Here is a 27,473-nt window from a genome sequence, read left to right on the forward strand (position 1 = left end):
TTTAGGGGAGGTGTTTCCATACGTGGCAGCGAAGAAGTCGGTACGAATCAGAAACAGCACTGGGGAAGTCATATTGTGTGAGGTTTGTATGGCACTAACGTCTTGTAAGCTGATTTACAGAGGAAGGGAAGGTAAGCTTAAAATTTTAACCTTATCTCCTCCGATATTCCCGCGAAGCATACTTGAAGATCGTATGCTTAATCAGTCTTACTACAGGCAAAACGCTTGCAAAAAGAGAATGCAAGCGGGTAGTTTTGCAACTTAGTTTGTTAGTTTTTCAACATTTATTGCAATAATTTTGAGATATGTAATGTCTTCTCCAATTATTTGTAATGTCTCAGCGTTATAGTGAACTCGAGCTGTTACATGAACATAAGGTTATGTTCATGTTGTACTGACGCAATATTATTCAGTTAGAACTTGGGGAAAGCCAGGAAAGCTGCTAAAAGACGCCTGTGAACGAACATGCGTTACTTTGGTAGGCTACACGAATAGTTGCAAGTTATAATGTCTGTCTTCAAAACTGAGCTTGTTTTGTTTCGAAACTAACATTAAAATCGCGAGCTCTGTTTCCCTATATTCAAATAGACTCCAATTTTTTTCTAGTCGGAATGTGTCCAGTCTGTGAACATAACAGTGCTGTATTTCTAGAACCATCCCGGCTGGCGTGGACATAGCTCAGACTGAAATCATGTAACACAGTGCGAATGTACAGTACAGTATTCATCCTGGATCCCCATCAGCTGGCGAGAATGATTCAGGTCTAAGGCATGTCTCCTTCCTTCTGTCGGGGGATTTCGTGCACAGATGTTTTTATTATTGGTCAAGATGTTACAGAAGAAGACTGATTAAAGCACATGGAGGAGACAGAACTGTACACCGTCATTTTTGTACATAGTTTTTGTAACTCTATCTTCAAGTGTTACAAAATAAGCATAATTCCAATTTTCAAACATAAAATGAGAAATGCGCAGGTTCTTGCAGTGAATTAATATGTTGAAGGCAACGACTGATGAGCAAGGTGACAGCGTGTCACCAACGGCAACAGGATTGATCTGAACTACATTTACAGTGTATCTCAGCCTGGAGGTACAGTAGAAGCATATCTGAGTGAAACAAGCAACAGGTCCTGTTTTGTTTTACTATGGGCGTTTGAGGTGCAGGAATGTGAAAACTGCGAATTATTCATAAATTACGTTATATCTGGGAGTCGGGGGAGAACGGTGGAAGGGATTTCGCAGCTGTTCTTCACCGGACTTTTAATAACAGCTGCGTTGTGTTTTCTGTGACTGTGGTGGTGGGGATTACAGCGGTTTTCAACTTTTTTGGCAGAAGAAAGCCTTGTTTAGAAGCCCCTCTCGGTAATAATGTCAAATTTAAAACATAAAATCAAACCGTGCATATAATTGAATGAATCATTAATGCTATTACATGATAAAATATCAGCAGAATTGCAGGTTAAAACGTTCATTAAGCATAGTTAGAGGATACCCTATATAACAATAAATCAGACTTTATGCTTGGAGTGATATAATCCATTTGTTTCTAGAAATCCCCTGGACAGTCTCTGAGGCCCCTAGGGGTTCCCAGACGCTAATGGAGAATAGTGTGGTTCAGATTGCTCTTAGTCCTCAAAGAAAGTCACTGTGAGATTGCCGAGTGCATATCGGAAGCCAGCATCCAATGAAATGCAAGGGTGGAGTGTTTAGAACTTTGTGCAGAAACGTGTGATCGCATAAGTAAATGGGGGAAGACGAAAATACATCATCTATAAGTCCGGTCTACACTTGAATTATTGTCATTTTACATGCTGTGTGTTTTCGTCGCCATACACAAGGCAACATGTGAATATATAATTCGAGGGAACCTTCCAATAGCTTGGGATTCAGTGCTCAGTGGTGAATAATGAGTTGTACTGAATTTGCAGTACATCAAAATTGTTTTTCGCCTTCAGTACTTTGTTGTAAAAAGTATTAAAAGTATTGTATTTAAAGAGCAATTAAGTCAGTCTGCTGTTTGCACGGATTGCACGGATGTAACTTGTTTTATATTGTCAGTGATCTGTGAGGACGAGCACTTTATTTTTATTTCTGAACACATTGTTTCTGTGTACCATTGACACAACAAAGGTTTAGAGGTTAAACGCCATCAGATTTGTTTCAAGATAGTTACATGCTGTATGAAAACATCTGCACGGCTTTTAGTTTGTGTATGTATTTATAGGACAACGGTTTGAAGTCCAGAATATTCGAGAAGGAAAAGTAATAATAATAAACTTTATTTTATATAGCGCCTTTAAAGGTGACTTCTCAAAGCCCTTTACAGGATGACAATAACAATAAATAAGAAGACTACAACAATAAATAAGAAGATTTCACAAGATAGGACACAATTATAATTACAGCAATACAACAAACACAATAGAGGAGACCATGGAAGGTGGTATTAAGAAGAGCAGAGGTTGCGAGGTGGGGATTAGGGCAATAAAAGTTCAGACAGGTATTGAGGTGCCAAGCCATGTAAAGCCTTATAGGTGAGCATGAGGATTTTAAAGTCTACGCGGAATTTGACCGGAAGCCAGTGCAAGGACTCCAGGATAGGAGTAATGTGAACATTTGCACATTACTTGATGGGGTTGATGGGGGGGTACCAATAAGCATGACTTCAGTCTTGTCACAGTTAAGATGAAGGAAGTTTTGAGTCATCCAAATTTTTATGTCAGAGATGCAATTAGATAGAATAGAGACAGCCACATCAGTGTCGGGTTTGGTATGGATGTATATTTGAGTATCGTCAGCGTAAAAATGAAAGCTGAGGCCATGTGATCTTAAAAGCTGACCAAGTGGGAACATGTAAATGCTGAAGAGCAATGGGCCCAGTATTGAGCCCTGGGGGACACCAGACTTGACAAGACCAATTTCAGACCTGTACCCATTGAGAGAGACAAAGTGACAGCGATCAGTGAGGTAAGACTTAAACCATTTGAGGGCAGAGTCAGAGACTCCAAACACAGTCTCGAGACGAGAAAGTAAGGTGTTATGGTCAACAGTGTCAAAGGCAGCACTGAGATCAAGAAGGATGAGTATGGAAAGAGAACCAGAATCAGAAGCTATTAGGAGATCTTTGGTGACTTTGACTAGGGTGGTTTCTGTGCTGTGAAGTTGGCGGAAGCCAGATTGGAGGGGTTCGAAAAGGTTGTTTGTCATGAGGTCGTTATGTAACTGAAGTGTGACAGCACGTTCTAGAATTTTAGAGAGAAAGGGTAAGTTGGAGATGGGGCGAAAGTTGTTAAGATTGTCGAGAGCCATGTTAGGCTTCTTTGGCACGGGGGTAATAGCAGCAGTTTTGAGGACCGTTGGTACAATGCCGGTCCTCAAGGATTCATGTATTATATTGAGGACAATGGGACAGAGAGAAGAGAAACAGGACTGGAATAAAGTGGCGGGAATGGGATCTAAAATAGATGTGGTGGTAAAAGTACATTCTTCTGATTCATTGTAAAGAGTTACATTGAATTTACATAGGATTTTTTAAAATGAAATTTTAACTTTATCACTGTAATATTTTAATACAGAATGTGGCATGATGCGTGTCTGATCATTAAAGATTGGCGTTTAAATTGAGTGAGTGCGTTAACTGCATTTTTGGTAGACAGCTTAATTATATTTTAAGTAGGACGTAAATCCCTGCGATTTTATTTGCATCCTCTAGAAAATAAAACAAACTGTCTAGTTCAGTGGTTCTCAAACTTTTTGGACCAAGTACCACCCCTAATCCAACCAAAGCATCCAAGTACCACCTACAAGTCACCATCTCATGACCAACATGAGCGCATGTGCACACACACTCACACATACATATAATAAATATTATAATAAACTTTGTTTGATATATTAAAATGTGGCTTCTCAAAGTGTTTTACAGAAAAAAAAAACACATACAAATAAAAGAGCACCATTTCAGTGAGAGGGTTGAGCCTGTTTAGTCGAGCAAAGCAGATGTGAATTAATTTTTCGAGCCTTGATACAATTCACAACAGTCTAACAGATTTTAAATCGTCAGGCATTTTCTTGACGGCAAAGGTCTCGGGGTGGATGTTGCAATGAAACCATTAATTTCTGGAGCAACCTCTCTAATTCGTGCAACTATACCCCTGTGTCGGCTTGTCATTGCTTTCCCACCGTCTGTACAAACTCCAACACATTTTATCCAGTCGATGCCATTCTCTCCGATAAATTCATTCAGAAGCTGAAATACGTGCTCTCCTGTAGTTCCTGTTGGTAGCGGCTTACAGAACAGAAAAGTCCTCACGGGACGTACCCTCAAAATAGTATCTAACGTAAACGAGCAAATTGGCCAAATCGACTACAGACTCATCTAATTGCAGTGAAAAACATCTGCTCATCTTAACGCACGCTGTCAGCGTACTTTTGATATAATCCTTAATTTCAATAATTCTATGAATGACTGTGTCTTTCGGGGGGGGCAGCAGGTCGAGCTTTTCAGCAGCTTTTTCTCCACACATAATATTGTGGGGCTTACCTGCTTTAGCAATCCGCAAGCTTGCATTTTTCCACGTTTCCGTTTTTATTTCAGTGTTTATTTTAAGTATTTATTTCATGCGCATGGGAGAGAAACACAGAGACGCTCTGTGTATTTTTCTCAAATTAACTTAGAACAGTTCTTAAATATTTTTCTGTTATTTTTCACGCTTTCCTGTGCTCACAAGATTACCAGCGTTCATAGCACGCATTTCTATGCATTCCTGTGTTTGCAACGTTGGCATTGTTCCAAAATCACGCACATTCTCCTTTCTCCCTATTTGCTGGAGATACAGTAGCTTTTTTTAAATACAATTGGTCACTTGCGTCCGTAGCACGCATTCCTATAGAGTGGTATAGAATTACAGAGTATCTCTTGTGTCCACTGAAGTATTAGCGCGCACTGTATTGTAGTACGTAGGCTGCGTATTTGACACGTATAAAAATACAAAATATGAAAACCCATCCCGATTTTTTTCAGCGCACACAACACAGTTCCAGGGTCATTTGGTGTACCACCTGGCGGCACGCCACGTACCACTGCCGGTACACGTACCACAGTTGGAGAACCACTGGTCTAGTTGTGTGGAGAGTGATAACAGCAATTTCGTGTTTTTTACATGATTTCCATGGCATATATTCTGGCTGTTTAATTTATCCGACATTTTGTTTGCACTGGTTAGGAAATAAAAAATAATAAGTAAACTGAGAGTAGGACCAGTGGTCATTGAGGCAAAGTAGCAAATATAAGATGTACTCCTTGTTTTTATAAAACCAAATCTGTTTTACTGTTTAAAATGTATTTTCCCCCCAAAATATGTGAAATTATGAAGGGAAATCTGAATGACTGGATACAATATTAAATTTAATCTTAAAATACATCTTTCAATTTCACAACACTCACTTATAATTACTACTTATAAGTATAAAAGTATTAAGTATATTTCTTGTACACTGGTGAATTGGGTATGGCACTGCAGCTCAGAAAGTTGTTGCTGAAAAATCCATCAGTTTTGTTTCTCTGTTTTGCATTGGTTATCTACACGAAATTTACATTGGAAATGCCTTTACATTCCTGGACTAAAGAAGTTTGCTAGAAGCCATTCTTATCTAAGATATTTAGTTGGATGCCTGTTACCATTTTGTAACCTGGTCTTGTTAGTTCCCTGAAGTTAAGCAAGGCTGGGAGTGGTCAGTCCATGAATGGGGCCCTCTAAAGAAAAAACAGCTTGCTGTTCTTACTGTTGCTGGTGGACCAGTAGGTGACACTGTTCTCTCTTGATTGGAATTTTTGAACTAATTACCCATTAATGTTGACTGGAGACTCTGTACTCTAGAGATACTGATATTGTGATGACACTGTAGTGGCCATGGTCTTCACTACATGGCCATTAAAGATACTTTGGTTCAACCATGTGGGCAAACAACTGTTATCCTTATCTGCAGGGCATATGTTCCTGAAATTTCCGCAGATAAACAAAAATGCCTATACAAGGAAAAGCTCTCTGTCCTATAATATGTACTGTATATACTGTGGGTCTAACTAATACATTGTGGCCATCTAAATTAAGGTTGCCAAATACAAAAAGATTATGACAGAAAATAAATACAATACTGCAAAGTTTTCTTTTTTTTTAAATGGCACTATAAAAAAAAAATCAGAAAGCGCAAACCTTGATATTGTTATTGATATTGAGTGCAGCAGTCTTCAAGAAAATGTGAGGAAGTGGGAGAGATAGGATAAGTGGGAGGAAAATGATTGTGTTAAGATTGATTTGAACCACAATGCAGTCTGAGAGGCATCAAGTCCCTGAGAAGATTTGAGATGTTTTTATAATGCCTCTCAAGCTACACCATGGATGGAGAGACCATAGATAACCATGGGGAGCAAGGCAATTGTACTTTTTAACAGATCAGGATGTTAACCTCAATATGGTAATTGAATTCCACTTCAGGCTTATACAATGTTGCTGAGTATTCTTCCTTAATTCAGCTGGTGAAACTAATTTGCACATCGCCACACGAATGCACTGTTGTGTAGTGGCATAGCTGGAGAATTATTGTTACTGTGCATTACACGGTTTGACACTGCACATGGTGGATGTAGTCAGTGCCTTCCTATATCGTAAAGCAATTTGGCATCCTTTAAGATGAAAAATGCAAGGAATTGTCTGTATACACACTGCTTCTTTCAAAGCCAATTTTTGCCTTTTAATCTGGTGACGCAAAAAAAAACCTGTGGTTGTGGAATGATTGTGCAGAGCTCAGGAAATCATACCTTCATTTGTGAATGGGTTGTTCATTATTCAGTCCCACTCTGAGCAGGAAGAATTTACACATTCCTTAGTAGTGGTGGTTGCTGCCAACGAGAGCATAATAATATCTTTGTTTAAGACCAGAGTTCCACCTTTATTGATGTTTGTTTCTGCCTTTTAATTTTTTAAAATTATATTTCCCTTTGGAAATGTTATCTTTTTTTCAGCCAGTTCTTTTTATTTCTATTAGCAAACACAGAGAACGCTTTCTCTCTGGCATGTTTTGTCTTGCTGGAATCCACGTTGTGTTTCTTAGCCAACGTGCGAACAAGCCAGGGACCTAGGGGTTTGAATGATATTTATGAGCAGTTTGGAGGCCAAACATTTACCTTCTTAAATTATTTCTGTTTATTGCACACACCCTCAACAAATAACAAAATGAAGTAAGTGTAATCATAGCAGGATAGTGTAGCTCCTAGTGTAGAAGTAGTGTGTAGCTCCTATTCTATTTATTGTTTCTCAGCTGTTGATTCAAAATCACAAAATGTCCCAGCTGAATCAATAATGTTTTGCTGGGATCAAATTAAATCAAACTGTAATGTGAACTAAAGAGCTATTTAAATAATTGAGATAGTTCATGATGTTTATGTTTTACCTTTCTCAGTACAATAAACTGAGATTTTAATCGGGTCTTTTCATAATTCAATTTGTCTGTTATGTTTTTGTGTTATTGAATGTACAGTGTGTATATAAGCTTGTTTGAAGTAGTTTGGTGCTGTTCTTTTTTTCCCTGTCCTAAAAAATAAAACACAATGATAACTGCTACTTTTTGAGTGCTATTAATGTTGATGTCATTGAGGTGAAGCCTTCCTTCTCTATTTAAGGAGATTTTTTTTCATTTGCAGCTTTCACATAAACCACTGTCTTGAATTCCTTTGATTATTATTTAGAAACAAGTGGTTAGAGGAAGTCCATACCTACTATGTATGCACTGTAATATTGTTACTGTTGTGTTAGTAAGAGAAAAAAATGCTAATTTAGCTTGTGTTCGGTAATTATGAGCTGAACTAACTTTTAATTTAATGCAAGGAAAACAGTCCTTTTTAAAAATGGAGGGGAGGTTGGCTTAATCTTCCCCAGAGTTACATATAATTAGAACTTTACTGTACACATTATTTGTTCCAACAGGAAATTCTGTTAGTAACGAATTCAAATAAAACTGTAGATTATGAATCTCAAGTAGATCCATATGGTGTATCTCTCCTATCTGATCCTCTGATTAAGCATTTTTGGTTGATGCCATTTCATCCATAATAGACTATAGGATTAGCATATCATTTGCCAGCAACAATATCGCCCTCCAGCTGACAACTCACAATCCACTGAAGTAAGCAGGTGTGAACCTGGTCAGTACCTGGATGGGAAACCTCCTGGGAAAAACTAAGGTTGCTACTAGAAGTGGTGTTAGTAGGGACAGTAGGGAGCGCTCACCCTGTGGTCTGTGTAGGTCCTAATGCCCCAGTAGAGTGACAGGGACACTATTCTGTAAATAGGTGCTGTCCTTAGGATGACATGTAAAACCGAGGTCCTGACTCTGTGGTCATTAAGAATCCCAGGATGTTTCTCTGAAAACAGTAGGGATGTTACCCTGGCATCCTGGCCAAATTGCCCATTGACCTTTACCAATCATGGCCTCCTAATAATCCCTATTTATGAACTGACATCATCTGTGCTCTCCTCCCCCACTGATAACTGATGTGTGTACACTATGGCTGCCGTCACACCATCCAGGTGGGCCTGCACATTGGTGGTGGTGTAGGGGAGTCCCCATTACCTGTAAAGTGCTTTGAGTGGAGTCTAGAAAAGCGCTATATAAGTGTAAGGAATTATTATTGTTATTGAGTTGCTGTTCACAGCTTTCCGTGTTACATTTAATCAAACAATCTGGGAGCAGCTTTCTAGATTTCATCCATTAATGCCAACATTTTTTTTCTAATGTAATATTTTGTCATCTTTTGTAGTCTTTATACCTGCTATTGTAGCTCCTGATCTGTGGCTTATGTTTTCCAGAAAGGAAAGCTGATTTGATTTCTGCTGCAGTTCTTTTCTTTCGGGTTTAACCTAGAACAAGCACTCTGAAGCTGGCTTGGCAGAATATGGCTGATGACATCAGCAACAGTGTTTTTTCATTAGGTATCCAACACGAATTTCCATGGAGACAGAGGTTATAGAGCCAAAACCTAGATGTAGTTCATATGGCAGGCAGATTATGACTTTCCAGGCTGCCATATACGTGAATAGCAGGAAATTATGAGCAGGCAGCAGTTGTTTAAAGGCCAGCTCTTTGAGGAGTTCAGATCTAAGCCATGAAAAATAAGTTTATGATTCACTGTGGCAGATGCTAACTTAAGCAAATCCAGAATATTCACATATATTTACTCTGGGGGAAACGAGCCTTTACTATTCATGCATAAAACCTCCATAATGAGATTTTGGGTATTTGGCATTGGGATTTTGGAAGCCTTTTTTTCCCCTATCCTAGGACCTGTTCACATAGAAGGTCAAGGTAAAAAAAGGTATTTCAAAATGAAAGAGACAATCAGAAAAATGTAATTATGCATTGAATCTAGCTAGCAAAATAAATATTGGGTTGAAGAAAGGAACTGAGTTTGTTTGATTATTGCAGTATGAACGCAAGAGTGTAAACAGTTTGCACATTGAGGAAAAAAAAACAACTTAAAGTTTCACTTGAATACTGTATGATTTTTTTCCTCCTGTTAAGGTATGGTGTATACAAAGCAATGATATGTGATTCCAAGATGCAGTACCCAAAAGAATTTCACTTGAAAATAAGAGGACATTTATTTTGGGAGGAGCTGAGTGCACGTCATGATTTTCCTGCTCCTAACTTTGATATTAGGCAAGAAAAAGGAAATGCTTTTTAAGCCTGTTTATACTTTCCCTCCTTTTGTACCTTATTTATTTAAGCAGAGACCTATGAAAACCATCAATGGAAACCAATTTTCCTTAAATTAAAATACTATTACTTGACTATTGTTTGCAATGGTCTTCATAAATACAATCGATGTATACCACTTATTCATGCAAATGCTCTGATATAATTTTTGCTTGTACGGGGCTTACTTTTTCACACAAGACTCATTGTGGCAAAGTTAAATTTGTTTGTCACGTTACGTTAGATTTATTTACTGTTAGCACTTGGTGAGGACAAGGTGAAGTCCAGATACATCTTAATATGTAAAACCATAGAATCTTAAGACTGTACTTTCTTTTTCACATCACTATTAAGATTAACATTAAGAGTAATTTGAGTTTATTCAAATTCAGCGTTTTTCCCCCCCATTTTTTTTCTTGATACGTTATGTATAGAGCACTCTAAGTGCTCTGCATTTCAGAATGTAAAATAATGTAATTAATGGAGTATTTGGGCTTTCCTTAGGTTCTGCTACCAGAGAGAAAATGAAACGCTGGATGTTGTGTCTCACTGTATTTTGCTGCTACAGCTGGTGGGCTGAGGCCGAGATATTCACTTCAATTGGTAAGTGTTCACTTTATCACAATTTCTTTAAAATGTTACAGGGAGCTAAACATCATATTTAAGAAAATGGGTTCTCCTCTTTCATGTACGATTTCAAATATAAGACAATGAGTTGTTTTTTGGAAGAATGTGTGCTCTAAATATCAATTAATTAAGAATTTATGCTTCTGTAAGCATTTAGACAGTATGTTAAGCAGGCCACTCTGTTTTAATAACTACTGTATTTTACTGAAAATGTTTTTGGCTTAAAATAGGATTTCTGATTCAACTTCAGTTCAAACAAAAACACTTTTTTTCTTTAAAATGTCAGAGGTGAGTAGTACTCTATAAAAAGAAAAGAGACTAGAAAAATGATTTACTGAGAGTCTGGGAATGCTAAGCACTCTGAAATTTTACCATACAACAGATAATATTTATACGTCGGTAAGAAACTTACAAAATGCACACCAATGAAAGATCATTTTGCTCTATAAATAGCATTTGGCCAAGCTGTCACCTTAATTCCTTTATTTCAGTCCTATAACTTTTGTGATGTTGAGGACAAGTAAGCACAAAACAGTCAACCATAATTGCAAGGTTCTCAAATAAAAAACAAATAAAATGCTAAAATTAAGAAGTAGCACCAGCCCTAAAAATCAAAGGAGACATCTTATTTTCACTCTGGTTTCCATTTTGTCTTCCATCTCTATAATTTATTAGTTGAAGGCTGACGTGAAAGCAGATGTTCCTTTTTTGGATAAAAATATTTCTAAACTTTGGAGGATAAAGCATTGGAACAGTATAGTCTTTCTACAAGTTGTTCTTTTTCTTTCTCATATTCATGTTCACAGATGTCATATATTGTCTGAACAAGCTGAATTCTGGCTCCTATCATTTGTTTTCTTTGGATTCATGCAGAGCTGGATTAAAAGTGAACAAAACAGTTTGGTGAGATTAGCATAACATTAAATAGAAGTACCAGTTGGGAGAGATTTCTTAGTTAAAATCTTTTGCCAAATGCACTCATGTTTTGTTAGATGGAGATGATACACAGCCCTTTTATCTCCAAGCCTCATAACTTTTCTAAAAATAATCAAAGTTCATCTGTCCATAATGTTCGTACTTTTAAAAATCACTGAAGAACTCACAGGCCCTAGGTGTGGTATTAAAAATCCTACATCAAAATGCAGGATGTCTCAGTGTTTCAGAGATTTACTTTTGCTGTTGCTCTGAAAGATGCTGAATTTTCCTTTGTGGTTAATTTCAAGGATACCGCATGTTTATGAGCAATAATGTTTTATGTTTTTTTTATCTTACTTTTAGGTCAAATGACAGACTTGATTTTCACAGAACAGCAACTTGTCCAGTCTCTCAAAGAGTATATTCAAGCAGAGGAGTCCAAGTTAGCTGCAATTAAAAGGTATTGTCAGTAATTTGCAGAAACGCCAAGTGTATCAAGATTTTGGGAACGTGATTTGAGTTCCATCTCAACCTTCTTAAATATAGTCCACTGTCTTTCTCAGAAATCTTAGCATTTTCTTAAAATGTAATGCTTTCTTTCATTACTCTATCACCAACAACACATTTTCAGTGTTGTTTATTTTAACAGAGTATGAGTGACCAAGCAATTTTTCATGGAAGAATAAAGACTGAAGGAACTGAACTTTTTTTAATCAAACTTTTAAATGAAGAAGGCTGCACGGGGACCTTATATAAGTATTCAAAATCCTCAAATGTACTGGCAAATCCAACCCAGCTGATTTCTTTAGAATGGATAGTGAAACAAGAACTATATGGATGGAATGAGGCACTGCTTTACCCAAAGGGTTGTGGGAGTGTGGTGCAAGTAATTTTGATGAAGGTGATAGCCTGCCTTCTTTCAGGAAACAGCTGGATGAGACTCTTGGATCAATTAACGGCTGTGAAAGGGCTAGGTTATCCAAATGGCCTCCTCATTTGTACATATTTTGATATAAACTTTTTAGAATTTTATTTTTTGCTAGTGCTAAACTAAAACCCTTCGGGGTATTGTGTGAGTGATTAAGGGTGGTGTGATTTGTAAGTGTGAAGCTGGTTGGTGAATACTATCAAATGGAAGGAAGGTGCTGATTACCAAAAAGCTCTTTGGCATCACAGTTTTCTTTTTTTGTTGTAGCTGGGCCAACAGATTAGACGCACTGACCCGTACCTCCACTGCAGACCCAGAGGGGTACCTGGCCCACCCGGTCAATGCTTACAAGTTAATGAAGAGGCTGAACACTGAGTGGTCAGAACTGGAGAACATGGTGTTACAGGATCCAGCCGATGGTAGGGGGAGGAAAATGCAGGCTCAGCTGCAGTGGTCAAGAAGTTTGTTTGGATGTGTTTGAGATTGCTAGCACTGTTGTCATAAGATCACAGAAGGATTTGGTGGTCATAGCCCAGGCCGACATCTTTGACTAAAACCAAAGATTTTTCATTGGTGCCCGGAGCTTTGTATGCAATCCGCCTGACCTGAATTTGCTGATTTGCTGTGGGAACTTAAGGATTTCCTTTGCTCTCCCCTCTGGCCCTCAAAATGTCTGGTAGTCTGTGCCCTGAAGAGTTTTCATATGCTGCACCCTTGGGGTATCCTGGGGTATACTCACAAATTAATTCAATTAATTTCTCTTTCATACCTGTACATGGCTATGTGTTCGATGCGTGTCCTGGCAAGCAAATCTCTAAAAAAATTAAAATTCCTCAGCAAATGCATGGAGGGAGATGTCCTCTTGCTGAAAGAATAATAGTAGTCATAATAATTCCTTACATTTATATAGTGTAATAAGAAGATCTAGAATTTAATGTTTCTTGGCAAAGAAAATGTTATTTTTCTCTCCTCACGTACCCAGCTTATTGTGATTGGGTTTAAAAAAATCAAAATTCAGCTTTAATTTGATGTATGTTTAACCTCAGTTCTCGCATTATGACGTGGAAGCAAGCTGTGAATTTGTGATATTGCTGAGAATGGGAGATGAAAGGCACCCCATCTGGTTGTGGGCTGTTTTCTAGGGCCAGTTGCCTAAATCCAATCCAAAGTCTTTTCATCTGCCACAGCTGTTCTCCTCACACTGCAAATGTCGCACTTCTCTTGGTCTATTGTGTAGCACAGCCTCTTGGCTGTGAGGTGTTACAAACCTCACCTTCATCCTTATCGGGGAGAAATGTCTGAATGCCGCCCATCTAATAAGACGGTTTCATTTGTCATTAAGAGCCAAACTGGATAGCTAGAGCGAGAAATATTATTTTTGGATGCAAAAAGCTTTTGCGAGTTTGCCCTTAAAGCGAATCTGTGTTCGTTTTTTGTTTTTCATAAAAATGATGTACAGCTGATTAGAAGAAATAAATAAGTGTGTGTTCAGGAAAGAAGGATGTACAAGTATAAACGTATGCCTGGATTAAAGGCGAGGCTTAAAGCATGCTGATCAGCTTTTCTCTTTTAGTTTTACTTCAGGAAAGGAACATAGCTGGCAGGTGAAGTCATGTGGCATGCTGGGTCATATGGATATTTTGTTAGGGCAGGTTTCATTTTTTTTAATCTAACTTCATTTGAGAGCTAATGTGTTTAAAAAGTATGTCAATGTGATTTAGCAAGTGAGTAGTTTATCAAAGAAATCATGTTGTAAAGATTAAAGGAAGTATTAAGGCAGAAGGGGCTGGAAAATTTAAACCTGATTATATACATACATGAGTAACTTATTATTTTTTTTGCAATGTAAAAGAGCTGTTTCAGAGCTTATTTTCTTGTATTTCCTGATTTATGAAGGTTTCATATCCAATATCTCGGTTCATCGGCAGTACTTCCCAGATGAGGAGGATGAGAAAGGAGCAGCCAAAGCACTGATGCGGCTGCAGGACACTTATAAACTGGACCCGGAGAGTATCTCCAAAGGAAGACTTCCAGGTACCCAGCAGGGAATGCTGCGAGCTGAACCAGCCCACTTTGATCATGTGACTGTGAAGTAGGAGAGACTCAGGGGTTTCTTGGACATTTAGGATTTAAGCAAGTTTGAGGTTAATAATAATAATTACTTTATATTACGCTTTTCTGGACACTCAACTCAAAGCACTTTACAGGTAATGGGGACTCCCCTCCACCACCACCAATGTGCAGCATCCACCTGGATGATGCGACGGCAGCCATAGTGCGCCAGAACGCTCACCACACATCAGCTATCAGTGGGGAGGAGAGCAGAGTAATGAAGCCAATTCATAGATGGGGATTATTAGGAGGCCATGATTGGTAAGGGCCAATGGGAAATTTGGCCAGGATGCCGGGGTTAAACCCCTACTCTTTAAGAGAAACGCCCTGGGATTTTTAATGACCACAGAGAGTCAGGACCTTGGTTTTACGTCCCATCCGAAGGACGGCGCCTGTTTACAGTATAGTACATTATACTGGGGAATTAGGACCCACGTGGACCGCAGGGTGAGCGCCCCCTGCTGGTCCCACTAACACCTCTTCCAGCAGCAACCTTAGATTTTCCCAGGAGGTCTCCCATCCAGGTACTGACCAGGCTCACACCTGCTTATCTTCAGTGGGTTGCCAGTTGTGAGTTGCAGGGTGATATGGCTGCTAAGGTTAAGGATTAAGATCATCTTTTGTCCATCAACTAAGTTTTTGCCATACGTTTCAATTTTAATCTTGTAAGCCTTGTAATCTGTGTTTAAGGAAAGTGGTTTATATGCTGGAAAATAACACGTCTGTCTCATTTATTTCCAGTCACTTTGTTTTGCAACCATGGTGATGCAGCGAACAAGTCCAAACAAATTAGTGAATTGGCAAATGCATAGCTTTCTTAGTATAGCTGGGTTTTATCTTCTGAACTGGTCTTATTTATAAAGTGTTGATCCACTGCAGTCTTCCCGACAGGTTATTTATGTGCCCCCTTCTTAAACTGGGTTGATGGGTGCCTTCAGCATTTCTGTCCTGAGAGATTTGTCTCTCAGGCTGCCAAGTTGTCTCTCTAAGAAGAAGTTGAATTAGAATCATCATACTGTATTTGGTTAGGTGAAATCTGAAAGCCTATGACTTAACAAACAAAATATGTTTGGACACAGTTGATAACTTTGTGCAACTTTTTGCTAAAATAATTATGGTTGCTATTCTGCAAGCCATAGAGATTCAGAAAGTCAGATGTAGAAAGGAAACGGAAATATACAAACCTATTTAGTAGAAGCTTTGTGTTTTGTATTTAAAAAAAAAACCTATTAGTGTTGGTATGACCCTTAGAAAAGACATGCATGAAGCTAATGAGTGTGTGCATCGCTAGGTGTGAAGTTCAATGCAGTCCTGACTGTGGATGACTGTTATGACATGGGGAAGACAGCCTACAATGAAGGAGATTACTACCACACAGTGCTGTGGATGCAGCAGGCTCTTAAGCAGCTGGACGAGGGGGAAGAGGCTGTCGTTACAAAGTCGGATGTTCTTGACTACCTCAGCTATTCCGTATATCAGATGGGAGACATTCCTCGGGCCATAGAGCTGACCAGACGTCTGGTTGTTGCAGGTGAGTCGCTGTCCACTGTCATTCTCCCAGCTCACTCTGTGTCTGGACTGATGTCTTTCAGCGTTCTTAAGTGGTAAACTGAATTTGAATGCTGGTCATAAATCATAAGTTCAGAATTTCCCACCTGCAATAAAATCGGCTGTACAAAGAATCTTTTCTCTAAAGATTAAATCGTTGGCATCCTCTTTAATAGTTACGTATGATATGGCGTATAATGACCTTATCAGAACTAATAATTTTAAAAATAACTCCACTTAGTATCGCCCAAAATAATAAAAACAGATAAAGATGCAACAAAACAAAATGTATTATTTCATTATATTGTATTTATTAGTATTTTAGTAGTAATGCCTTTGTAATAATGTCTTATTTTAGTTATAATTTCTAAATTCAGGACAAGGTGAGATTTTCTTTGCTGACAATATACATTTTACAGTGACAGTTAATTTTCACATCATATGATGTTACGTCTTCTTTGTATTCATCCTATTGATTATCTGCTGCCCCACCCATCCCTGAAATATTGAAATCCTGAAATATTGTCTGCAGAGCATTAACACTTAACATGTTACCTAATGTAGATGTAATGAACTTACTTATTTTAGCATTGAAATAATCCTACCCAAATATAAATATTATATGGTCGGCTGAATACAAAAAAGCTTTTTGGATAACGGCAAGAAGACATTTCCAGTCTAGTTATTTAATGTTTTTTAAGGTTCAAGGCACAAGGCTGTAAAATACTGCACAACAAAGACATGTAGTAAACACAAGAGGGCAGTATAGCATAAAATAAACAATTCTCTGCTGTGCACAGTGGAGATTCTTGAAAGCTTCTCAGCTATATTATAGAGCCTGTTCTCTTTCTAAATTAGTCTGTTTTGATATGCCATAGTTCTTAAGTATAAACATTTAAAAACAGATTTTTTGAAGTGGTATTTAGCTTATTTTGTGATTAGGTCCATGCCAAAATATTTAGAATATGTCGGCTCGTAAACCTCTTTTGGAAAGCCAACGAAGCTTTTGTTTTCTGGAATTAGCAGGGTTTTCATTTTCAGTAATTTCAAGAAATTCTGCTTGCTCCGTGTGTCATGGCAACAGATCCAAACCATCAGCGAGCAGGAGGGAATCTGCGGTACTTTGAGAAGCTGTATGCCAAAGAAATGCGAGAGCGCGAGAAGACCGAGCAGCCTCCAGCCACAGAAACACCCATTGAACTGGGGACCTATGACAGGCCCCCCGACTACCTGCCGGAGAGAGAAACATATGAGGCCTTGTGCCGAGGAGAGGGAGTGAAAATGGTAAGAGCTAAGGAGATTTAGTCTCGAGGGCCACTCCTGGAAATGACCGTAGTTACCTTATTTATAAATCAATTAACAACAAGGGGATTTGTTCTCAAAGCTCTCTGTTTTACAAAGTAAAAGTGTGATTCATTCAGGCAACAAACAGTGCAAACACAATAGTCTACAGATACATGTAGCATTCTGGATCCATTAGGATCAAGATAAAAAAGTTTTTTTTTTTCAATTGGGAAATAGATTTCCAACATTCTTTCTGGGCTTCTTTTATCAATGTTTTTAGTGGTTCTTTTTTTCTGTGTTGTTCTGAGCAGAACCTATCCAAAGCATTTTGCTAAATACCTAAGCAGCTGATGAGATTATCAAATACAATACAATGAAAACATCGCTGACCTACTCTAATTCTGTTGAAAATATTAGTGCTTGGGGCTACAGGACCTTTTGTTTTTAAGATATTTTTCATATCTCCATCTAAATGCTTAATTGGAAATTTTTTGCATTTTGGTTTTAAAAAGATAGTTTATAAAATACATTAGATTCCAGGAAGACTCTGGAGCTTGATAATAATATACTATATTTGGTTAGACTACGTTCAGCTATGGTAGGGGGACTAAAGAAACTGGCAGGCAGAAACACCTCACTCCTCCTAGGATTTGATTTCATGAGTGATTGTAGATGATTTTGAAGTGGTGGTACAGGTCAGTGGAAGTATGTACTAGCCAGTGCGACCCCATGGAAGCATGGGGTGTCTTAACCCTGCTTACAATGTAATTGAGCTTTTGTCAGACCAATAGAGCAATTTTGACCGTGTAGTTTCATTATTTGTCCGAAGAAGACAAACGTGCCCATCCAATATATTATTACAGACAATTCAGAGACAGAGCAGGCTCTTCTGTCGCTACCAAGATGGCAACAGAAGCCCCAGGCTGCTGCTTGCCCCGGTGAAGGAGGAAGATGAGTGGGACAGTCCTCACATTGTCCGCTACCTTGATGTCCTGTCAGATGTAGAGATTGAGAAAATAAAAGAGCTTGCCAAGCCAAGGGTAAGTCTTGTTACGATCTTTTAAATTTAATGTACTAGTCCAAGTATGATTTTCCTTCTTTCTACCTACTGTACCTACTTTCATTATAAAATACATAATACAGAAAATGTGAATGGTTGACTCCACATCAGCATTTCATTTTGTTTTATAAAGCTGGCAAGAGCCACTGTCAGGGACCCAAAGTCTGGAGTTTTGACTGTGGCCAATTACCGAGTATCAAAAAGGTGAGTATATCAGATACTGAACAGGTCTAGCTTTCTGAGTTTCAGTTTTCAGCTTGGTATTTGTGCTTTGTTTGCTTATATCCAAGTTAATGTACTTTAAAGCTGTCTGCAAGAAATAATTTTCCAAAAGTACTTCAGTACTGTTCTTTGTGTGCCGAGAATGAGCTTGCTCCATGTGGTTTTTTTAGAATTACCAGCAGTTAAAGAAATATCCTTGATTTCTGCTGCAGAGTGCCTAAAACTTTCTTTGGTTGCCCATCTGTTTTGGGGAACCAGAATATTTATTTGCTTACATAGGGATTAACCATAAGCATAGTACATATACTTTAAAACATAAAAAGAAGGAAAAAACAAAGCTTCAGTATTTCAAAATATGATTTTAACATGTATAATATCAAAGCATATTCCACACTTTTTTTAGTGTCAAACAGTGAGGTGGAGAATGTCAGCCACAGTAGAGGTTTCTGGGTAGTTCATATTGCCTCTTGTCTTTTCAGTGCCTGGCTAGAGGGGGAGGATGACCCTGTTATTGCCCGTGTCAACCAGAGGATAGAGGACATTACTGGACTGACTGTAGAGACAGCAGAACTACTGCAGGTGCTTTCTTTTTGTCTCCATATAAAGTCCTTCAAATATGCACACACCCACAGGCACTTCATTTTTGTGGCATTGCGAGATGTGATGTATTTCGGAAGAATTAGTAAAGCCACCTGGTGTAGTGGTACTCTGATTTCTAAAAGAGCTGCCTTGTGTGGTTTATTTCTAAAGCTGCTCTATGTATTTGGTGTCACACAAAGGCATTATTCTCCTCACAGTCACATTTAGAATAAAGCAAGAGAAGAGAGGATATTCATGGTGTAGGGGTTTTGTGCATTTACTGGGACAGTTATTAATTGTAGCAGTAAGTCACAAAATGACTCTTTGATGGCTATTAGAAAACCGACCTTGCGGGATAACTTGGCACGCACACACACGGATACTAATACGTGAAAATACATTTATTAATACATAAAATGTGCATAAACATAACAGATCTTAAGAGTGAGGGTTAGCAGAATACAAAAGGTATATATTCAATAAAGAAGAGTTAAAAATACCAAGAGGGACATGCATTCAGTATACCATTCATTTTTACTGTTTGGTAAATGAACTTTGATTACAACTTCTACACTAGATACTCGAAGCGAGTACGTCCCTCATAGGAATTAAATTTACATCAACTGGGGTTGAGGTAACAATTGCATTCTCGAGCTATAATGCAGAATGTTGAATACTCAACCAATCTGTGTGGATTCAGATCTCCCACAGACACAAGGGAACAGCGACAGGCTGTTGCTGCGTCCAATCGGCGTCCTCTGGCCTGTTGCCAGGCAGTCCTGGTTCGGCGTGAGGTGTGGGAGAAGGAGGGAGAGATTCCTGCTGCGATGCACTGGCAGTGGGCTCTCTGAAGACCGGCTAGTTAGTCCTGGCTGAACTAGCGAGAGTTTGTGCACATGGAAAGTGACTGCGGGTCCAAGCAAGTCACACTCTTTAGATGGGAAGAAGACCAGTTCGTTCCCAATGTAGCGCTAATCCTGAATACTGATATTCAGCTGTTGACAGTTCCGACCGTAGTTCACTTGTTGATCAGGCAAGCGTTCGCGGTGGGTACTGGTGGTTCACGAGGCTTGCTGCTGGGCTAACCTCAGGTGGATCCTTTGGTTACGCGCGGGTGACCTCCGTTCTCGACTCTTAGAACATAGTAAAGTCCTGGCACTCGAACACACTGGCCGTTACGTGATTGTCCGAGATGAGTCTGAATGTTATGTTTCTGTAGATACATAGTAGTTTCCTAACCTAGCATTTTCAGTAGTAATTATCTGTGGACACTTAATTACCATTGATTAGAACTTTGATTGGTAGTTAACTGACAGTTCTATGTAAAGTCTGATGCAGTTTATTTTTATACTGTTATTTTTTATGTTTTGAAACAGGTTGCGAACTATGGGGTTGGAGGGCAGTATGAGCCTCATTATGACTTCTCAAGGGTAAGATTAATCAATTGGCTTATATTTTCTAACAAGCTGCCAGTCAAGAAAGCTTTTTTTTTTACAAACGTGCTAAACAGCACATCCACAATACAATTGGATTTTTTGCACTTTGTCTGACCAAGAATCTAAGACTGATATTGCTGTAACACACACAGGCATCTTTGGTCTAAATTGTGTATTTAAATGGAAATGTATGCCTATAACTGTTATATGAGAACTACAATTTATTGATTCAAAATACATTAAATACATTTTAAATTCCAAATGATAGTTGAGATGGTCTTTCTGTGACCAGAATACCTTCTTTTTTTAGTATCTTATTTGAAACTTCTTTATGTTTTCTAAAAAACTCATACAGTACAGTACCTTCCAAAAGTATTGGGACAAAAACCCTTTCATTTCCCTGTTGTATACACAAGAAAATTATATTCACATAAATCAAATTATTCTGAGTCAGAGTTCAGAAGGTCACCTTTTATTTTGACGATATATTTTGCAAACACAACTAATCATTTTCAGCAAGCATATGTTCTGTTAAGTCCCCCCAAATCTAGGTGACCAGAAGTATTGGAACACTTAAAGCAAATTAAAGAAGTGGAAAAAGTCATTATTTCATTGCAAAACCCTTGCTTGCAATAACTGCATCAAGCCTCTGTCCCATTGACATCACCAGACTTTGTTTCTTCACTTGAGATGCTTTGCCAGGCTTTAACTGCAGTCTGTTTACAGTAAGTTGTTGCTTGTTGGTTGGGGTTCTGCCTTCAGTCTCCTTTTGAACGAATGAAATGCATGCTCAATTGGATTCAGATCTGGTGATTGACTTGGCCAATTCTGTTCTACTTCAGTTAAGTCATCAGTAAAGACCATTGATCCTGTTCTGGAAGCAGCCATACATGCCCAAGCGATGATATCCCATCATGCTTTATTTGGTATGCTCATGATCATTGGCGTTTCCTGTTTTTCTCCACGCTTTAGCCTTTCCATCACTGTCCATAAAACTCCCGTGGCTCATCTCGATATTTTTTTGCAAATTCTAATTGAGTCCTTCTGATCTTGCTGCTGATGAGGGGCTTACCCCTTGCACTAAAGCCTCTGAATTTTTCTTGGTGAAGTCTTCTGCAGACTGTGATACTCGAGATTTCCACTCCCACACTCTGGAGATTACTTTTGATTTCACTGACAGTAATTTGGGGGGTTTTCTTTACACTTTGAAATATTTTTCTGTCAACCACTGCATTTTTCTTTTTGGAATGCCCTGTTTTTGACTCCTCCAGTTGTTCCAAAGAAAAAGTAAACATTGATTTTGCAATGCCAAGAGTCTTACCAATTTCTCTAATGGTCATTTTCTTTCCTCTCATTTTGAAAATGGCCTTCTTTTCTGTTATAGTGAGTTCTTTGGTCTTCGTGTGTGTTTTTGCTGACTGATTCAAATGAAAGACTTTAGAAGCAATTTCAAAAGACCTCAACCATGCCTAGACCTTCACAGCTCTTTTATGTGTGTGAAACGTATGTAACGTGTAACATCTGTGCAATTAGAAACACCTGTAAACCCATTTGTTCCAATACTTATGCTCATCTAAAATGTGGGGGTTGATAAAAAAAAAGTAGTTGTTTTATAACGGTAAAACATTTATGCATAAATATTTCCGTGCTTAAAAGGGGATATTCTCTGCTTTTGTCTTGTATTAATCTGGTGATTTGAAATCCAAATTTCCTGAGCATTTAACTATAATAGGCTGATTTTAACTCTTGTTCCAGTTCTTTTGGAGGGCACTGTAACTAGTTGACTGTAATACCAAGTATTTAAGTGGGGGAGTCAAGTTTTCTGTGTGAACACCATAGTAGGGTACAAAATGAATTATCAAGTAAATTGTCTACAAATATGTTTCAGTCTGTAGAGTCACACATCTCTGAACTGTCTAAAACAGCTTTTCTGTTTTGCTTTCCCTGCTCGGTTTCAGTAGTCGGTTGTTTTAATGAAACTTCACTTGACTTGGATGTTTAAATCTTTATAGTTAATACTTTTATTTAATTTTTTGTCCTCACTTCACAACATAATTAATTAAAACTATATTATTGTCCACTGGAGTATACAGTAACTGTTTAGTACTTTGTAAATACTGGACACAAAATCTGGCACTCCAGAGTTAGGAAAAAGAAGTTTTCAAATGAGAGGAAGCTCATCCAGTTTGTTTGGTTTTTAGTTTCTCATCAGATCTTATCCAGGTATATCTTGTCATTGAATCCCATCCCATTTGCTTGGTAATTTATTCCAAGATTCCAACAACCCTTTGTGTAAAGGGTTAGGCATCAGTGTTATATTTATTAATCTTGTTGGCCACTTCTAAAGGAAAGCTAATAGACTTTGCATCTGCTACACTAATTAGATGATTGATAGTCAGACAACATAGTAGTTAATTGGCCCATCTGTCACAAAATGTTAGTTCCCAGAAAGTCTTTAACATGCATTAAAATTGAGATAAAGTGTTGGTATTTTGATACAAATTTCATTAGCAAGATCACCATCTTGGTTTTTTTTTTAAATAACTAGTCAAGATGTTTTATTAGTATATGCAGAATTAGAATGTTATATATACAGTATGACACAGGAAGGTCCCCTGGTTTTAATGCTGCTGTCGTCATTTTCTGTTGAATCATGAAATTTTCAAATCTGATTAATCTTAAACTGAACAGACTTTATTTTCCTGTTTTTCAAGAAATGTGTACTGTAATCTTATCAATTAGAGGAAACCTTTTAACTTTTTACCGCATCCCTTTTACATTAGTAATTAAAGTAAACCCCTTTGCATGCAGATCACAATTGCAAATTTAATAAAATCTGAGTAATGAAAATTATAACTGACAGCCATACAGTTACATTTTCTTGTTAAAACATTTTGATCGTTTTTTGTTCAGGCAATTAGGCACTGGAAGAGATTTTTATATGTATATATTACACCAAGCATGCATAGATACTGGATAGATGGATTGCTGTTATCCCTTTCCATCTCTGTATCTTCAAAATTAAGTTTGTATTTTTTATGTTTATACACTTGCATTCAAATATTTCATCTTGCATGAGTATCACCCTCTTCGTTATTTGATTTTGATTTTAACGATACAAGCTTGACATTTACCTTTATTTAGCTTTTAATGAAGGTTGCAATTAACTGAAAATGATAAATTGCAGACTCAGCAGCTGAAGGCGTTTGTCCTTGAAGAAGAAAAGATCTGAACTTTTGGTTTTTTCCCCAGGCCACAGTGTAGTCAGACAGGGTTGAAAGAAGCTGGCGGAGATTGATACTGCTGACACTTTTGCACAGGGATGTCTATCCCCTTTATTCATTTTCTAACCAAACTTTCCGAGCCGTGTCTTGCTGTGCAAACTATTTAGATCTGGCTTAATGTTGTGAACATCTGTTGCAGCGACCTTTTGACAGCAATCTCAAGAAAGATGGCAATAGACTTGCAACCTATCTGAATTATGTAAGTACCTGTGTGTGCTCCCTGGCACTTCCCTAGCTTTCTGTGAATTTACTCTGAAATTTTATCTTTGTAGAAAGATGAACCTGATGCTTTCAAATCATTAGGCACTGGAAATCGTGTGGCTACTTTTTTAAATTATGTAAGTATGGTATATCTGGTGTGAATTTAGTTTACGGAAGTTTACCCTTAGTTTTAGATGGTGTAGTTGCTCAGCCCTGCAATCTAGACGTCTCCATTCAATATTGCACCTGAACTGACTGAACATTGCCACCGTTTGAGAAAATACAATACTATTTCCCATCATGCCACAAAAATGGTAGCATTGGCTTGTGCAGTTGAACAAATCTAATTTAAAACTGCTTGGTGAAAGACCTATTCGGAGTATTTGTGTCAGTCAATTTTGGTACACTTTTGAAGAGATTCCATTGTAGTCTAATATCCTGCTTGTAATATAACCAACTGCAAAACTATGATAGTTTTAAAAACAGGAAACAAATTCCAGTTCTCCATGAACAGTTTTGAATTGAGACAAGATCAACTTCTAATCTGTATTCGCATAAGCAAATGTGACTTCAAAAATTTCACACCAGATTCTTAAGATGCTGAAAAATTTAAAGCTGACTTTTTAGTATATCGCAGTGTTCGGTACACAAACATTAGTGAATATCTTTATTCTTAAAGAGAACTGAAATTAATTTTATGGCTTTCGTCCACTGAATTTACTGTTTTTAAACTGCTGCTGATTACTCATGCAAGCTTATTGCAGTCATGTTATGCTTTTACGTTTTTTGCTTTGCTTCATGCTCTGTGTGTTGACTGTGCTTTATGAAAAGCAGATATTTTGCTTTCTGTCTCAATTTTTATGTATAATTTTAAAGAGTCCACAATGAACAGTCCACAGAAAAGTCTTATTTAAAAGCACTGTGTGTAAAGTTCTAATGACAAAAATGATGAACAGGGATTTTGTGCCTTTAAACATAAGTGGGAAAGGGGAAGGACTTAACTCATCTTATATTTGCCTTTTTATTCTTTTTGTAAAGAATGGCAAATGTTGTTACATGCAAAATTAATTTTTGCATTAGCATTCAAGATGAACCTTATCTCCTTAACTCAGTGGAACAACTCTCCCCTGCTACCTCTGAACTGTTTGTACAATGTGATTTAAAATAAATGTTTTACACTTTTATAAACTTTACAGTTTTCACTTGTCTGTTTGTGTGATTGCGAGCAGAGAAGTGTTCATGTTATGGCTCTTTACCTGTAACAGATGAGTGATGTAGAAGCTGGGGGAGCTACAGTATTTCCAGATTTTGGTGCAGCAATCTGGCCCAGAAAGGTGAGTGTCAGTGCTGATACACTGTCCTTTTAAAAATAACATTAACTTAACCATTCCAGGATACAAATCATATTTTCTGTCTTCTATATTCATAACTGGAATTTACTGTAGATTTCAGTGATTCATGCACAGCTTCAGAGGAAGGTTTACAAAATTCACTCATCTAAAACTGTGCCACATTGATAATTTCTAAACTTTGCAAGAGTAATTTTCAACAAGCCATGACTATTATGCAAGGTTTTCCTGAAGCGTTCCATTAACCTATGAAATCTAGACCACAAATTCTGTTGGTAAACATAAGATTTTATGATGTGATTAAGAAATATTTCAAGAGGGATGGGATCTGGGGGTAAATGAAGGTGTGCACAGCCTTGTCATATTTTCATGTTCTCCTCAGGGCACTGCGGTGTTCTGGTATAACCTTTTCAGAAGTGGAGAGGGAGACTACAGGACAAGACATGCAGCCTGTCCGGTATTAGTAGGAAGTAAATGGGGTATGTGGCAAGAAGAATTTGCTTTTTTTTGGTACAGTGCAACTTTTTTCTATATGATTTTGTACTCTAGGTCAATGGCTTCCTTCATTGGTCAATTGTGGATCCTTTTTTTCTAGTTGAGTTCTTAATAACTCAATAATTAATAATAATAGCTCTTAATAACTTAATAATTAGTCTGTTTGACTTTAATTACCTGCTCTGACATGTTGTTTCTGAGTTAACTTCTTATGGACAATTTTGGGGGATAGCAAGCTTATTTTTGGAGGACAGTAAGCTGACTTTTTTTGGTTGAGTGTAAAGTAGGAGCATGAAGGGTTTAATTTAAAAAAAATGCAAAGTGTGTCATTGGTGACAAGGTTAAGTTTCTGTAAACTCCTGTTGTTTTATGTTTACAGTATCAAACAAATGGATCCATGAGAGAGGCCAAGAGTTCCGAAGACCTTGTGGGCTAACAGAAGTCGACTAAATTCTCCAGATTTTCTTTTTGAACTCTTAGGTACTTATTCAACTTTGGTTGTGGTCACAGCACCAAGGATCCCATCTGTACACATCGAAAAGGACAGCAGTGTTAAATTGCCAAAACCTGATGGAATTAAGAGATCTCATGTGTGATGTGTCTGGTATCGCATTCTTTCACTAAAGAAACCAAAAACGCCCATTTTGTAAATGTACAGTACTCTTCTTCACAGGTGCCTTTATCTGTTTTTTTAGACTGTTATTTAAAAGAAAAATACCTTTTTATGTTTTTAACATTAAATGATTGATTGCAACTCATGACTGATGTCCTTTGGTTCCACAATAAAGTGGATTTTTTGGTCTTTTGTGTTTTTAATGATGTAATTGGATATTGGAGGTTTCTGTGTCAATGAAGACTGTGCTAGACTGAACCTCTTTACAAATATATTTTTATTTGATTGGGATACTTTTCTCACAGTAAATACCTACTTTATTTTCTTTATAACTACAAAGTCCTGCCATTGTCAGCTTCTGTTCAGAGCTTTTACGCTGGGATTGTCACTGGAAGAGAAACAAACCTGCCTACTGTATATATAAACAAGTGGAATCTTTTTAGATGTGTGAATTATTTTACAATGTTAAGGAATGGTGGAATGGCATAGACATAGGTGTAAACTCTGGGCTCTGTTAGCTGATGGGTTTTGGGTTCAGGTCTTGTGATGGACCAGAATACTATTCAGGGAGAGAGTCAAGTGCCCTCATTCTTTGTAACACTGTGGTAACGAGTGAGAGCTCTGGCTAGGCTCTGGTCTGGACTTTCACTTTCCCTTTAGTAAAGGAGCTTTGCTTTTCAAGAGCAATTAATGAGCAGTGTGTAAAGGCCTGTGGAGGCTCATTTTGCTATAGGTTGTTGAGCTGTTTAAAAACTGAAAACAATGTAATTTACGTTGAAATGAGCAATCCTCTTTTTCTTCTAGGCTGAAAAGAGAAGAAAATAAACAACGTTTCAGCTGTGGAGCCTTCTTTAGGTGTCTTTCACTCAAACAAGACTCCACAGCCAAAACGTTTCTTCTCTTTTCAGCATGGAATAAACCTTTACTTATTCCTTTGCAGCCTATGCATGCCGACGCAGCTACAGTACCTACTTGAACTCTTTTTCTTCTGTTTCATTTGCGGTTTCTTTATAAATAATGCTGCAAACCAGGAAGTGAAGATTCATGTTTTAAGGAACAACATTTACG

The 27,473-nt window shown here is 37.8% G+C and overlaps 1 protein-coding gene across 3 annotated transcripts; it reads left to right on the forward strand.

Annotated features, from left to right (window-relative positions):
- On the forward strand, positions 1–26,550 carry p4ha2 (procollagen-proline, 2-oxoglutarate 4-dioxygenase (proline 4-hydroxylase), alpha polypeptide 2). Of its 3 annotated transcripts, XM_088603957.1 has the most exons (16): positions 1–131; positions 10,257–10,355; positions 11,658–11,754; positions 12,490–12,641; positions 14,119–14,256; positions 15,626–15,865; positions 16,967–17,166; positions 18,030–18,206; positions 18,360–18,430; positions 18,928–19,027; positions 20,404–20,457; positions 23,887–23,946; positions 24,020–24,085; positions 25,214–25,282; positions 25,680–25,776; positions 26,172–26,550. In XM_088603957.1, exons 1-16 carry the CDS (start codon positions 89–91, stop codon positions 26,240–26,242), a joined length of 1,734 nt encoding a protein of 577 aa, XP_088460083.1. In that variant the 5' UTR covers positions 1–88; the 3' UTR covers positions 26,243–26,550. The 3 variants fall into 3 exon arrangements, with proteins under 3 accessions (XP_088460083.1, XP_088460085.1, XP_088460084.1); XM_088603959.1 differs by lacking the exon at positions 24,020–24,085; XM_088603958.1 differs by lacking the exon at positions 23,887–23,946.
- The last annotated feature ends 923 nt before the right edge of the window (positions 26,551–27,473 follow it).

The sequence above is a fragment of the Lepisosteus platostomus genome, chromosome 13 (assembly GCF_059453375.1).
Source record: "Lepisosteus platostomus isolate fLepPlt1 chromosome 13, fLepPlt1.hap1, whole genome shotgun sequence".
NCBI classification, from domain to species: Eukaryota; Metazoa; Chordata; class Actinopteri; order Semionotiformes; family Lepisosteidae; genus Lepisosteus; species Lepisosteus platostomus.

Bases quoted from the DNA above. Each gene is read 5' to 3' on its own strand.
- p4ha2 (XM_088603957.1), top strand. From the start codon at position 89: ATGGCACTAACGTCTTGTAAGCTGATTTACAGAGGAAGGGAAG. The intron at 132-10,256 runs GTAAGCTTAAAA...GGCTTTCCTTAG, and splicing joins GATTTACAGAGGAAGGGAAG to GTTCTGCTACCAGAGAGAAA. The intron at 10,356-11,657 runs GTAAGTGTTCAC...TCTTACTTTTAG, and splicing joins CGAGATATTCACTTCAATTG to GTCAAATGACAGACTTGATT.